This window comes from Nomascus leucogenys, chromosome 15 (assembly GCF_006542625.1).
Source record: "Nomascus leucogenys isolate Asia chromosome 15, Asia_NLE_v1, whole genome shotgun sequence".
Classification (NCBI taxonomy): Eukaryota; Metazoa; Chordata; class Mammalia; order Primates; family Hylobatidae; genus Nomascus; species Nomascus leucogenys.
Window position 1 is genome coordinate 16,415,877 of NC_044395.1, and position 14,604 is coordinate 16,430,480.

At 40.3% G+C, this 14,604-nt stretch overlaps 1 protein-coding gene and 1 long non-coding RNA gene across 3 annotated transcripts in view; one reads left to right on the plus strand and one right to left on the minus strand.

Moving 5' to 3' along the window:
- The window catches only part of LOC105737596, a 38,715-nt gene extending 31,909 nt beyond the window's left edge, over nucleotides 1–6,806 (plus strand). Inside the window, exon 4 of the long non-coding RNA XR_001113290.2 lies at nucleotides 6,470–6,806. This is a non-coding gene — a long non-coding RNA (uncharacterized LOC105737596). The remainder of the gene's footprint in view (nucleotides 1–6,469) is intronic.
- UBE4A (ubiquitination factor E4A) overlaps nucleotides 1–14,604 on the minus strand; it is a 40,096-nt gene that overhangs the window by 11,133 nt on the left and 14,359 nt on the right. For both annotated transcript variants that reach the window (XM_003253228.2, XM_030829737.1), the window contains 9 exons: nucleotides 14,395–14,586; nucleotides 12,836–13,169; nucleotides 11,311–11,431; nucleotides 8,242–8,546; nucleotides 6,507–6,639; nucleotides 5,257–5,444; nucleotides 3,299–3,399; nucleotides 3,089–3,202; nucleotides 1,427–1,601 (listed from right to left, as the gene is read on the minus strand). In XM_003253228.2, coding sequence (XP_003253276.2) covers nucleotides 1,427–1,601; nucleotides 3,089–3,202; nucleotides 3,299–3,399; nucleotides 5,257–5,444; nucleotides 6,507–6,639; nucleotides 8,242–8,546; nucleotides 11,311–11,431; nucleotides 12,836–13,169; nucleotides 14,395–14,586 — 1,663 coding nt within the window. The remainder of the gene's footprint in view (nucleotides 1–1,426; nucleotides 1,602–3,088; nucleotides 3,203–3,298; nucleotides 3,400–5,256; nucleotides 5,445–6,506; nucleotides 6,640–8,241; nucleotides 8,547–11,310; nucleotides 11,432–12,835; nucleotides 13,170–14,394; nucleotides 14,587–14,604) is intronic.

The following is a 14,604-nucleotide window of genomic DNA, read 5'->3' on the forward strand; positions in this document are numbered from 1 at the left end:
CCATTGGAATTTAAAACTCTCAACATGGTCATTTCTAGCTGCTGATTAATTTTTGGAAACATTCTTTCTGGATGTTTCCATTCTTTGCTCCAACCTGGACTGCTTGCTCTACAGGCCTGCTATGCAGTGGTCACACAAACTCCTTTTACCGTCATCCTGGGAATCTCCTTTGCGTCTCCCTTCATGTTGAATTCCACCTTCCTCCTCCTAGGTTTACTTTCCCTCAGAAAGTAAACCTAGCTGTGTCTCAGCTTCAAATGACACTGTTGAAAGTGCAAAGCCATTTTGATACTTAAACTATGGTAACATTACCTGACTTCTCTGGGATATTTTAGGGTCTTGTTTTTACCTTGATTTCCTAAAATTTCACAATGTCATACCTCAGTATGGGTTTTAAAAAATTCTCTGTGCAGGGGCCTTGGCAAGCCCTTTCAATTTAGAGGCTTTGAGTCTTGGGGATTTTTTGGTATCTTTGATAACTTCCTCCCCTCCATTTTTCTCTTTTGAGACTTCCTAGATCCATCCTTTGTTTTCTTATCCTTTCTCTTCTAATTTCCATCTTTTTCCTTCTGTTCTACATTCATAGAAGAGTTCCTGGAATTTATATCTTCTAACCCTTTTACTGAATATTTAACATTTCCGAGGTAAAAGTTTCAATATCCAAGAGCTCTTTCTTATTCTTTAAATAATCTCTTTCATTGCCTCTTTGTTCTTGTTTTGTGGCTGTTGTATCTTCTCTTATCCCTCTGAGATTAAAAAGTTTTTTTAAGAAGTTTTTACAAAGTTTTCACCTATTTGTTTTTCACATTAGAGGATTTCTTCAAATGTCTGGTGATTATTGATTGTCATATCATATTTAGCTGAGACATTAAAAAATGATAATTTCAGTACATACTCAGTATAAAAATGGACAGATTTCATGTTTTAACACTAAGTCTTGCAGTACATATTTTATACTTATAGCACATCTCAATTCAGACCAGCTACATTTTAAATCCTTGAAAGCCACATGTGGCAAGTGGCTACTGAATTGGACAGTGGAGCTACAGAGGGAGTACAGATAAATGTCTGTTAGATCCACCATATTTAACCAGGATTCAAGCATATTTCTCAGATTAACAAACATATATGTATATATGTGTGCGTACAGACACACATATATTTATATGGCTAATTTGTCCTCAAGTAAGATTTTACCACCTTACGCTCTCTGGTAGCTGTGTGAGGGTGACCATTTCCTCATTTCCATGTCAACAACGGGCATCATCATTCTTTTTGAAGCTTCTCAAGTGATTCGTTTCCCTCCCAGATGTGAAGGATACTGTCACCAGGGTCTGAATTCTTAGTTTCAGCTGAGCTGATCCCCTAAGTGAAGCGGATCTTGGCCATTACTTTTTTGGGGGGAAGCAGTACTTCGTGTCCTTACCTGATGTGAGAAAGGCAAGGGTACCAATTGTTTCATTGGACATGATGTTATGGAAACGTGCCAGCTGTCCAAACATCTGTAGGCCAGCCTCCTTTTCTCGGCGGGCTTCTGGAGTCAGACTATCCCATTCACCTCGGTCCTTCTCAATTTGCTGAATCTTTATCTTGCTCAAATACTGCAGAAACCAGAGATGGGATATATCAGAGAAGAAAGGTGCAGTTGAAGGGATGTGACATTTAAGAGGTCCTCTTCAAAATCCAGTCAACTAAGCTGGGAAAACAAGGGATCATGTAAGAGACATAAGCCTTTATTTCTCAGCATAGGACTGAAGCTCAAAAGAACTTTCAGGAAAAAAAGAAATTGTGGCTTCATACAGATTTGTTTCAGCTTGGGGAGATTCACAGGTAATCCCCCAAGAAATAGTATAGCATTGTGAAATGGAAAGAAGGATGAATAGTTTAATATATAAAACCCAGGCCAAGAAACAAAAAACTAAAAAACCCCACACTATAGTGAAAAAACAATGAATCCTTCCTGAAAGATGAAAACAAATCCCCCCTGCCAAATTGCTTTTAAAAAAAATCCAAGCTCTATCAAATATGCAAGATGCGTGGAAGAACCATAATTATTTAAAACCCTCTACCTCACGTCATCCTTCCTGCTGTAGCAAACAACTTGTTAAACTTACAGTCTCATGAAAATACCATCTGCTTCATGCTTTGTGTCACACACCTCTTGCTTAAAAGGGCCTGTTTGTAACAGGACCTATTCTCACTTTTGAAGAAAACCTATCTTAAATCCTAAAGTGTAGGATTATGAAGAAATCAGATCAAACCTTTCTCACAAATTAAACACAAGCTACTCAGGGGATTGCTGATCACAACGAGGAGCTCATGACTGTCTAAAGGCTACCCTCAGGATTTACCTGCTTCATCTCCCTTTAGGTCAGTGCCCTGTCCATCCTATACCCATCACAGGTAAGGGAAGTTTTGCTCTACAGCCAGCCAAGTTTTTATGGGAGAAATAAGCAGTTCCACCAGGGAAGGTTAAGGAAGTAATACAGTGAAGGAGCTGAGAGGCACCCAGCTGCATTTTATACTTTGTGAAACCTTTGTTTCACAATATAGCTAAGAATTTAGAAGGCAGTGGAAATATGAGAAGTATTGACAACTTGGAGCCTTTATATGAAAAAATAACCCAAATCAGAGATTTTCTTTCAAGCAGTGGTGCAAAAATCAGAATCTTTTAGGAAAGTGGGTTAAAAATCATTGTCTTAGTGAGATATTTTACTGACATGCTGGGATTAAAAGGGTTGAAAGTCACTGACCAAAAGCAAGCTCCTCTGATTTCTTTCTGTAGTGCTGGCCTGATGAATTACTCCTGCCAGTACAACTTAGTTTGGCTTCATCATATGGTATTTTAGACTCTGCCAAAATGTCCATCTCATGACGCTTCCATGACCCTTGATCTTGGTCTTTAATGAAATGAACTAGAAAGCTCTGTAATGACAAGCTTGGTGGTACACTATTAATCACAAATTTTTGGTGTTCAAGTCTGGTACTAGGGGCATAAGGACTGCTCTATTATGATTAAAAGGTAAAATGTATGTACCAATGATGATTTGATGGTATGGGGCAGTTAAATCTTTTTTTTTTTTTTTACCTGTATGGCTTCATCCAAAAGGAAGATGGCATCATTCATCAGCAGGTTAAGAAAGCGGAGGAAAAGTGGGGGATTCATGGCTTCTAAATTCTTAGAGGCATAGTCAGCCAAATCCTGTAAGTCCCAGCCCACAAGAAAACCATTTTAGTAGTGAATTACAACCCACTGGGGCTTATATAAAGCAACAGGTTGCATCAAAAACTCTCTCACCTTAATGCTCTCCCGATAAGTATCTGTCCCCCACATGTATCTTAGGATAGGATACATGGGACGGCGGTAATTAAACTTTTGTTCAAATTGATGGGGGTCTCCTGGAGTAAGGCAAGAGCAAAATATCAGCAAAGGCGGTGCCATAAGAGGAAGAGTTTATGCTTTTGTGTAGTCATTTGCTTTGTAGTCATTTGCTTTTGAGTGTGTTAAGGCTACTAACAAAATCTGCCCTGGAGTTTCTAAAGGCCTAGAGTTATGGCCAAGTGTTTGCTCATTTCCTTACTGATGAAGTAAGGGGGAGACAGAGATAAAGGATACCTTACTCTGCAAGAGACAAGTACCAAGCTGTAAAATAAAAGTTAAGGGAAACAAATGCTTCCATATCCAAACATGAGTACTTCTCAGGCTTTAAATGAGGGGTCAGGGCTGGCCATTATGGCAGTGAAAGCCATGCGCAGGATGGTACACTAAGCAATTCCCACATTCTTCACAGACAATATCCCAACTGTGTAGCCAACAGGTTCTTGATTACTCTGAAAAATGAGGTCAGAAGCTAAAAATCTGAGGCTTATACTGCTTTTGAAATACCAAAGGTATTACTAGAGCTCCACAGGCTGGGTCATAATAAAGGAAGAGTGTAGGATTTGGAGTCAAAAGACCTATGTTTTCATTCTGGCTCTGCTTAATCTAAGTCTCTTAATCTTTTTCAGCTTCCACCTCCTCAGAAAATAAAACAGAAATTGTACTCCATTACAACGCTTTGGTTGTATGGTCACATAACGAGATAACTGCAGTGATTTATTATACAATTTCTTATGTATTATAAAGATTTACACGCATTATTTCACTTAATCATCACTTTGACCCATTTTATAGATGAGGAAACTAAGGCTGATAGGTGAGAGAATTAAAAAAACCAGAATCCAAATATGCAAAGGCAGCCAGTAAAATGTAAAATGCCTCTTTAAATGTTAGTTGTATTTATCATTGGATGGTAGACATCCCTTTAAAAAATGGTCTTCAACAAGTTCTTAACATCTCTTATTTACTGAATGAGACAGGGTACTGTTTAAACAAACACAGGGGCTCAGGGTTAGATAGAGAGGGAATGTTGCCTGTTGGTTTTTTTTTGTTTTGAGAGGGATTTCTTGCTCTGTCATCCAGGCTGGAGTGCAGTGGTGCGATCTTAGCCCACTGCCACCTCCGCCTCCCGAATTCAAGTGATTCTCGTGCCTCTGCCTCCCAAGTGGCTGGGATTACAGGCACCCGCCACCATGCCTGGGTAATTTTTGTGTTTTGGTAGAGATGGGGTTTCACCATGTTGGCCAGGCTGGTCTCAAACTCATGAGCTCAAGTGATCCACCTACTTCGGCCTCCCAGAATGCTGGGATTACAAGCATGAGCCACTGTGCCTGTCTGCCTGCTGGTATTTTAAATCAAACCATTAGACCGTTGGAAAGTTAGATAGTCTGGTTAAGATAAGAGAATCTCTCAATCAGTACACTGCCTCTTTATGCACTATTCTGTAATTTTAAGGCAGAGAAATATAAAGACCCAAATAGTCTAATTTGAGTCTGATTTGATGATGCAACATAATAAAGGTGTTGAATATGTAGATTTCTTTAGGTGACACAGACCTGATTCTACCACTTGGTAGTTTGTTATGACATGGACAAATAATTTGATCTTTTGGGCAGTCATGTCTTCATATGTAAAACAAGGATAATTAAAAAAATAAAAAATAAACAAAACAGGGATAATAGAGTGAAACTTTTCAGATGGTGACAATGGGATAATGTTAAAAAAAAAAAAAAAGCACTTATCATCAAGCCTGGCATATAGTAGGTATTCAGTAAGTAATGGCTTGACATTTCTTTGGTATCCAAATACAGATCAAACTGTGAAACTCCACTGGTATCAGCTTCTCAGTTCTGGGCTCAGCTTCATGACTGCTTTACCTGTAAATTCGATGTCCACAAACACCTTGATTAGAGCCTCTGCAAGTTGGGGTGCATACTGAAAGTTGCAGAACACACGTTTCCGGTGGAACACACTGGATACCAAGGGATTTGGGGTCTGATCCAGGTGGGGCATCACTGCTTCCAACACCTCTGCTAATTTGGCCCTCAGGTGAGGATTCTTCATTCTGCAAAATGGGCAAAAAGCAAGATGAGCAGATAAGCTTAACTCCAAATTTATGACTCTGTTCTCTCCACATAAGAATCAAAATCCACCCTAAACCATATTATAGGAAAAAAAAGGATCCACTTCTGCAGTTTTAAATTTGTCGGTTTCTTGGTGCGGGTGGGCAGGGGGTGGGGTGGTGACGCAGGGTACATCATTTAACTCTTGAGTTGACAGCTTACCAAATATGAGGGTGAGCACTTAAGTTTCTACTGAATGCTTAGCCATTGTTTACTTCTCTGTAATAATGCATTATTTACTGCTTACTATTCTCTGACAGTTTCATGTGGAATAAACTTGCCTTTTCAAGCTTTCTGAGGGTAAAGACTAGAATATAATTATACTACATTACCCATGACGCATACAGTATATGCATAATACTTGTTGACTTATGACTTCTCATTAGGTATGCTCAGCTCAGTGAAGAATTGGCTTCTCTCTACTTATCACTGATACGGCTCAGGGAATTGTGGGTCATTCTCTTCATTGTGCAGCAAATCTTCACTTTTGTACACAGAGTTTCCATTTCCTTTAGCCTATGCATCAAAAAAATCAGGGAAGCAATTCTACAAGTCACAGTATCTTCCTTTGGAAAAGAGGACTAGAAGCTATGAGTGAGAAAACTTGAAATGAGAAATAACATTGACTTAAGTTTACTGCTCATCCAACTCAGAATAGCAAGAACAAGCTTTATTATCATATAATTATTAGATCGTTAGCACTTGGCTACCACTGGTAAGTTTCTGCCATTACGTTAACTACTTTAACCAGGGACTAGCAGTGGAATTCCCGTAAGATACTTATATGCAGGATTAAATTCTCTGTGGACAAAGTCCTTTGTTTATTATACCTCTCAACAGTGGGATTTCTGGCTACCCATATGGATGGTCAGGTGATTCCTTAATGTTACCATAACTTCTGAAGGCAACCCCTTATGATTCAGGCTTGTTTATTTCTTGGTTTAGAAGTCTTCTGAATGTTTTACAGCCTAAACAGTGACAAAACCAAGCTTTCAGCACTTCACCTTTCTATGCTTCCAGTGAAAATGGTGATAAAGTGAAGGACGTGCTCCAGGGAATCTGCTGATGTCTCCAAAATGTCATCAGCAAAGCGGCGGAGAAAAATGAGAAAATCACCCAGGTTATCTGCAAAAAATTCTGAAAAAGAAAATATTCACTGGAATTAGCCAAATATCTGTATATCTGTACTAATAAACATTTAAATTCCTTTCACCCTACTTAATGAAGGTTAAAAAAAAACCTAAATGTTTTGTTGGTACTAGAGATGGTGATAAGTCAATAAATGTAAAATCTCCTTTAAATGTAAGTCAATTTAAATTTTTATTCAAGTAAATATATGAATAGTAATGACACAAAATGTTGACACACCAGTATACTAATATATACATTTTTACTCTCAAGGTTAACTGTGGTTTAAACCCTTCAGATGTGTGAGGACTCCCTAATAAAGATTAGTATGTTAGGTGACCGTGGTAGCCAGACTCCAGGATGGTCCTCCAATGATCACTGCCTTTTGGTATTCATGACCTTATGCAGTCCCCTCCCATATTCACTCTTTCAGAGTAGAAGATAAACTCTGAGGCATACAGCAGATGTGATGGTATGTCATTTCCAAGATTAGGGTATAAAAGCTCACAGTCTCCATTTTGGTCACTTGCTCTGGGGGAAGCCAGCTGCCATATCATGAGTAGTATTTAGAAGACACATACATGGCCTAGAAAAGAAGCTGCTGGCCAATAGCACAAGCAACTGGGGCCTGTCAACAACCACATGACTGGGCTTGTAAGTGGATCCTCCAGCCCTAGCAGAGTCCTCAGATTCCTAAGGCCCTGATTGACAGCTTGGCTATATAACTTCCTGAGGAACTCTGAGTCAGAACCATGCAGCTGAGTGAGCTGTTTGCGGTTGTTGTTATTTTGTTTATTAATTAATTAATTTTTTGAGACAGGGTCCTGCTTTGTCACCCAGGCAGTAGTGCAATTATGGCTCACTGTGGCCTCAACTTCCTGGGCTCAAGAGATTCTCTCACTTCAGCCTCCTGAGTAGCTGGAACTACAAGTGTGCACTGCCATGCCTGGCTAATTTTTTATTTTTTGTAGAGATAGGGTCTCCCTATGTTGCCCAGGCCAATCTTGAACTCCTGGGCTCAAGTACTCATCCTGCTTTGGCCTCCCAAAGTGCTGGGATTATAGGCGTGCACCATCATACCCGGTCTGTAGTTTTAAGCTGCTATGTTTTGGGGTAATCTGTTACTCAGCATGATATGACCAATACAATGGTTAAGAACACATAACCTGATTAGATTGACAACACCTGCCCACCCCTCAATGACTCACTGACACACACACACACACACACACACACACACACACACTCTTTCCCTTCTGAGTTAACCAACAGGAGCTAATTTTTTTTCTACAAAAAGGACAGGTAAAGTTAGATGAATGTGTAAGTTGAACAAATATTAATGATAAAAACTAACAGCTCTGAAAACTCTGATTACACTTAATCCTTTGAAGATGATTTTCTGATATGCATAGCAGGGGGACACAAGGTTGAGGAACAAACTGTTAGTCCCCCAATACTTTGACCAGTAGATATTATCTAAGTTTGAGTTGTTTCTCCAAAAACAACTGAATGATAACGAAGAAAGGGTATTTTCAGGATTAAACTTCCAAAGTGACCCACTTAAACTCAGAAGGCTATAAATAGGACATTCCCAAGGGAGAGCCTGCTTACCTGGCACATAAGCCAAAGAGCTGTAGCCATCTGGCAAAGGAAAGGTTAGCTCTATTGGCTGTGAGCCCTCATTGCCTATGGCCAGTTGAACCAGTAGAACAGCCATGGACACCTGCAAGTTTAGGCAGTTTTGTAGCATTTGTGGCTCTGTCATGGCAGTCTTGGTAGAAAGATAGATGGTCATCAGTCGTTCAAACTGCTCACGAAGATTGTCAGCAGCAGGGCTAGAACTTTGCTGAGCATCCCGCCAGGCAACCTGCAGCCGATGCAGATTTTGGTTGATTTTTACCATCTGATCATGCAACCTGCCCCCAAGAAAGCAGAAGAGACTGGGTCAGGGAAAACAGAAAGTCACAAAAAAACAGATCCTCAATTATTTATCTAGTCTTCTCTTTAAGGATAGTAGGGAGTTGCAGTTGCAATGACACAGAAGGCACTCACAAAAGTTTTTGACAGGACACAGACAGGGTGCACAGCAATGGGAAAACGCTGCCAAGTATTCAACATAATTGAAGCTAATTGCAAATAGTTAGCAGCCTTCAGCTGAAATGCACTATCCAAAGAAAGGCAGCTTGGTTGAGTAGGGTGTAGAATGGGCTGTTATTACATAAAATAATTATTAGGCAAAGTACAAGAAGCCCAGCAGGATAGTTTTACATCACACAAGGGCGATGATCATACTTTGATGCAATGATTATACTTTGATGGAGTTATATGGATAGTCTTTCTTTGGTTAGTAGAAAACTAAGCTGGTGAAAAGGGACTCTAGATTAGTAATGACCACATATAAACTAGTAGCCACCTGAGATGCAATCTAAGAGCAGCTTCCAGCTCTCTGTTGTTCAATATTAAATTAAATTATTCTTCAGAAAAGGTCAGCCTAATATTCTCTACTGAAAGGAAGACACATAATTCAAAGTTATGGATAATAGTCCAAAATCATTTCCTTTGGCCCTGTAGATAATGTCTTGGGCTAGTTAATATTGGGAAACTAGATGATATTCATTTTTTGTTTGAATCTAGGCAGTTGAGCAGGTTAAGCACATGCTGAACTTTTATCTACTGTCTTATTTAAAATGTCTATGACGGAGATTTCTCTCTAAAGACATAATTTCCTTCTTCTGGCAATGTGTTGACTGAGTAGTTTTGAAAAATGCTCTGCATCAATTCAGGTATCTTGAGAAGGCATTAAAAATTGCTATTCTTAGTGTCCCTTTCTATGACTGAGTTGCTGTTTTCTCCCTCTACTTATACCTGTCATAATGAGCTAAATCAGAGGAAAACAAATTACAGAATAATGAATAGCCAGAACCAGAACTGTTTTTGGAAGTCATACATTCTAGTTCTAAAATCTTCACATTTCTAGAATCTTCTTTATCTAATGTCTTTTGTGGCCCTATTGATCTCATCAGAATCCCTTATAAACATTTCCCTAATTTTTGCCATTTTTGTCTCTCTGTAGAGTAGAACTTGGTCTTTTTTTAAATTAATTAATTTTTTTTTTTTTTTTGAGACAGATTCTCGCCCTGTCGCCTAGGCTGGAGTGCAGTGGCACGATCTCGGCTCACTGCAACCTCCACCTCCCAGGTTCAAGCGATTCTCCTTCTTCAACCTCCCGAGTAGCTGGGACTACAGGCGTGTGCCACCAAGCTGGGCTAATTTTTTGTATTTTTAGTAGAGACGGGGTTTCACCATGTTAGCCAGGATAGTCTTGATCTCCGGACCTTGTGATCCACCCGCCTCGGCCTCCCAAAGTGCTGGGATTATAGGCATGAGCCACTGCGCCTGGCCGAACTTCATCTTTTATCACCAGGAGTAGTAATGAAAATTTTTTTTTTTTTTTTTTTTGAGACAGGGTTTCACTATGTTGCCCAGGCTGGAGTGCAGTGGCGCAATCTCAGCTCACTGCAGTCTCAACATCCCGGGCTCAAGAGATCCTCCCACCTCAGCCTTGTGAGTAGCTGACACTACAGGCACACGCCACCATGCCCAGCTAATTTTTGTATATTTTGTAGAGACGGGATTTTGCCACGTTGCCCAGGCTGGTCTCAAACTCCTGGGCTCAAGTGATCTGCTGCCTCGGCCTCCCAAAGTGCTAAGGATTATAGGCATAAGCCAGCACACCTGGCCAGTAATGAAAATTTAAGAGCAGAAAGTGCAATATAAAATGAAAACAATTCCACTTTCCCAGATCACAATAGAAAGACAGTGATTTCATTTTTAAAGTTTAACAGGTCAAAAGTTAAAAACAGGACAGGCACAGTGGCTCATGCCTGTAATGCCAGCACTTTGGGAGGCCAAGGTGGGTGGATCACCTGAGGTCAGGAGTTTGAGACCAGCCTGGCCAACACAGCGAAACCCCATCTCTACTAAAAAAATACAAAATCAGCTGGGCATGGTGGTGCATGCCTGTAATCCCAGCTACTTGGGAGGATGAGGCAGAAGAATTGCTTGAACCCAGGAGGCGGAGGTTGCAGTGAGCAGAGAATGCGCCACTGTACTCCAGCCAAGGTGACAAGAGTGAAAATCCATTTCAACAACAATGACAACAATAAAAGTTAAAAACAAATTTAAGGAATCTGGACAAAGCTGATTGATGAAACACAAATAAATTCATACAATGCCCCTTTTCTATTAGATTCTAATGTGAGTCTTTAGAATAAGCTCAGATTATATCTCTAAGTCTCTTCCTCTCCTTTTTTTTAAGAGACAGGCTATCACTCTGTCACCCAGGATGGAGTACAGTTGCACAATCATAGCTCATTGTGGCCTCCAACTCCTCAGCTAGAGCAATCCTCCTGCCTCAGCCTCTGAAGCAGCTAGGACTACAAGCATATGCCACCAAGCCTGGCTAATTTTTTTTTTTTTTTTTGGTAGAGATGGGGGTCTCACTTTCTTGCCCAGGTTGGTGGTCTTAAACTTCTGGCCTCAAGCAATCCTTCTGCCTTGGCCTCCCAAAATCCTGAGATTAAAGATGTGAGCCACTGTGCCTGGCCAAAGACTCAATTTCTACCTTCTAGTTAGCAACACAACTAAACTGTTTTTTCCTAATGACATCAGAGGAGTTACCTGTGAAATCCCAAGTACAAGGTGTACTCTGTCAGAGCAAGGTTCTCTGTTACAAGGTTGTAGTTCTGTGGAAACTTCGGCTCCTGCACAGCTGGGATCAAACAGGTTTCTTTGTCCAAACCTCAAAGAAGTTAAAAAAAAAAAAAAAAAAGACAAAAAAAGGGTAAATGTCTTGTCACAGACATCTATCTTGGTCTCCAGTCTCCTCTTACACTCATTCAATTTCCATACTGTTAGCAGTGATATCTTCTTAAAAACATATCTTGTCATATTAGTTCTTTGTTTAAATATAATCTTTTGGCTTCTCACCGTCTACAGAAATACAGTTAAATCTTTTTCATGAAATCACCAAAAATTAAAAGGAATAATACTATAGATTGTTCCAAGTGATAAGCAATAGATCATTTGTATTTATTTTGTGCTTTTCTGAATTTGATTGTTTGCTTTTGAGCAATTATCATGTTTACAATTATAATTATAAAACTGGAATGAAATATACCAAAATTAAGAGTGATTTCACTTCAAGTGGTAGGATTATAAGTCATTTATTTTCTTTTCATTTCTCTATACTGTTTTCTCCAATCCAGCCCCACCTATCTTCCTCCCTTGATCCATTTCCTCCCCAACTCAACCCCATCTACCCCTTGCCCTAGCCACATTGAGCCTCTCACTATGCCTTAGTCAAGACTTTCCATAGCTTTGTACCCTTACACTTGCTTTTCTCTCTGTATAAAGGGACCCTCTTGCTTCTTTCCTTGGTAAAACCTAACTTGTCTCTCAAGACTCAGCTATGGAGACCTCCAACTTCTGCAGAATTGATTATTTACTCCCTCCTCTGTGCTCCCACAGCTTAGCCCTATACCATATTATAATTATCTGTTAATATATCTGCCTTCTGGAGCCTGAGTTCAAAAAGGATGAGGACTCTGCTTTATTCATTTTTATAAACTATGAATGAATGAACATGCAAGGCTGCCAAATCCAGAGAGAAGGTCTCACTAAAGTACAACATTTAAAAGCTACCAGGTGTTTTTTTTTTTCCTCTCAAAAATCTATCTTTAAAAAATTCTGGCTGGGTGTGGTGGCTCATGCCTGTAATCCCAGCACTTTGAGAGGCTGAGGCGGGTCGATCATGAGGTCAAGAGATCGAGACTATCCTGGCCAACATGGTGAAACTCCGTCTCTATTAAAAATACACAAAATTAGCTGGGCATGGTGGTGCGTGCCTGTAGTCCCAGCTACTCGGGAGGCTGAGGCAGGAGAATCGCTTGAACACGGGAGGCAGAGATTGTAGTGAGCTGAGATAGCATCACTGCACTACAGCCTGAGCGATGGAGTAAGACTCTATCTCAAAAAAAAAAAAAAAAGAAAAAAAAATCTAAATAGCTCTTGTTTCTGCCTCATCTTTTTTTGAGAAAGGAACTCTGTGAAAAAGGATAAGGGAGTGAATGCTTTACACGTTACACACACACACACACACCACACACACACACACACAGTTTTAAGAAGCCTGGTTCTCCCCTACCTCTCATGTGTACATTTTTAATTTTTCGTTCTTCATCATTCAACTCCTTGAGGGCACAGTATGTGGGATTAAAGGTGAGGAGCCGAGAGGATCTGGGTTTGCAAAATGGCTGGCATAGCTTCAGGAGAGCAGCACCCAGATTCAGAAAGAAGGCATCCGAGGCATACATTTGGAAAAAGATTTCTGGCATCTGATTGGCCCAAATCTTGGTGCGGCCTGCATTTGCATGCAAACAGTTTCCAAGCCAGGACAAGATACAGTGTTTGGTTTCTGGAGAGAGCTGGAGTAAGTTCTTCAGCATCTGGTAGATCTTTTCGTGGAACTGAGCCATGAACTGTTCAACCAGAAAACACAACCATAGAACTTCCAGTTTCACAATCCTAATAGTTTTTATTCCCAAACCTTAGCAACTGGCAGTTTCTAAAAATATGCTAATCCTAATCTTTCCCCTCACTCTCTGTGCCTCATCCCCTAATTTGATTTTAAAATATATTTCTGGGCACTTATAAGAGATTTTCTGATCAGCTGCCCAACTGCAGATGGCATTACACAGTATTAGAGCACAGGTCTGTAAATTTTTTCTGCAAAGGGCTAGACAATAAGGATTTCTGGCATTACTTGCCATGCACTATCTGTAGCAATTATTCAACTCTATCACTGTAGTATGAATTCAAACCACAAACAATACATATACTAATGGGCATGGCTATGTTCAATAAAACTTTATTTACAAAAACAGGTGGCAGGCCAGATTTGGCCACTGCTAGTTTGCCATGCCCTGCCTTAGAGAGTTGTAATGATTAATGAAGAGGGGACTTAAACTATCCCCAATTCAATCATTAAATGCCTCATGTTGGCCAGACCTCTACTATAATTTATGTGAAGAAGCCCAAATAGAGAGGGCATAGGTGGAGACAGGAAAAGGAAGAAAAACTGGGTTTACAAGCTAGAGTTCAGTCAAAAGATTTTCAGAGCTAAAGTTATAGCTCAGTGAGAAGAATGAGGGTTGGGGGGAAGTAGCTGTAGCAGTGCTACAGCAAAGGGTAATGAGTAGCAGCAGCTCATTCTTACCCCACACATGCTGTTCTTAGCATATGCTACAAAGAGGGGATTTTTTTTTTTTTTTTTGAGACAGAGTCTTGTTCTGTCATCCAGGCCAGAGCGTGATGATGCAATCGTGGCTTACTGAAGTCTTGACCTCCCAGGCTCAAGTGATCCTCCCACCTCAGCCTCCCGAGTAGCTGGGACTACAGATGCTTGCCACTATGCCCAGCTAAGTTTTGTATTTTTTTTTTTTAGAGATGAGGGTCTCACTGTGTTGCCCAGGCTGGTTTCAAATTGAACTCCCGTGCTCAAGCGATCCTCCCACCTTGGCCTCCCAAAGTGCTGGGATTACAGGCTTGAGCTACCATGCCCAGTTTTAATTTATTTATCTGATGTAAAAGCCAACTAGATCAATTTGCTTTCCCAGAGAGGCTTGAGCAGCCTTATCTGTATCTGCTTTTTGAGAAAACTCTTTTAAGATCAGGCGGCTGGGATACCCTGGTAAAGAGTTCTACCTGATGGATGTTGGCCTCCTGTACTTTGATCTCCTGTGGGCTGGAACGAGATGGATTCAAAAAGTAGCCATGATTTTCTACAACACCCGGAGTCTTTAATAAGCAGGAGATATTCAGAATTACTCCCAGCAAGGTTTTCTGGTACATTTGCCCATTGGTAGGGTCCTTGGGCTGAATGTATTCTACAAAAACCTGTAAGAGAAGACAAGT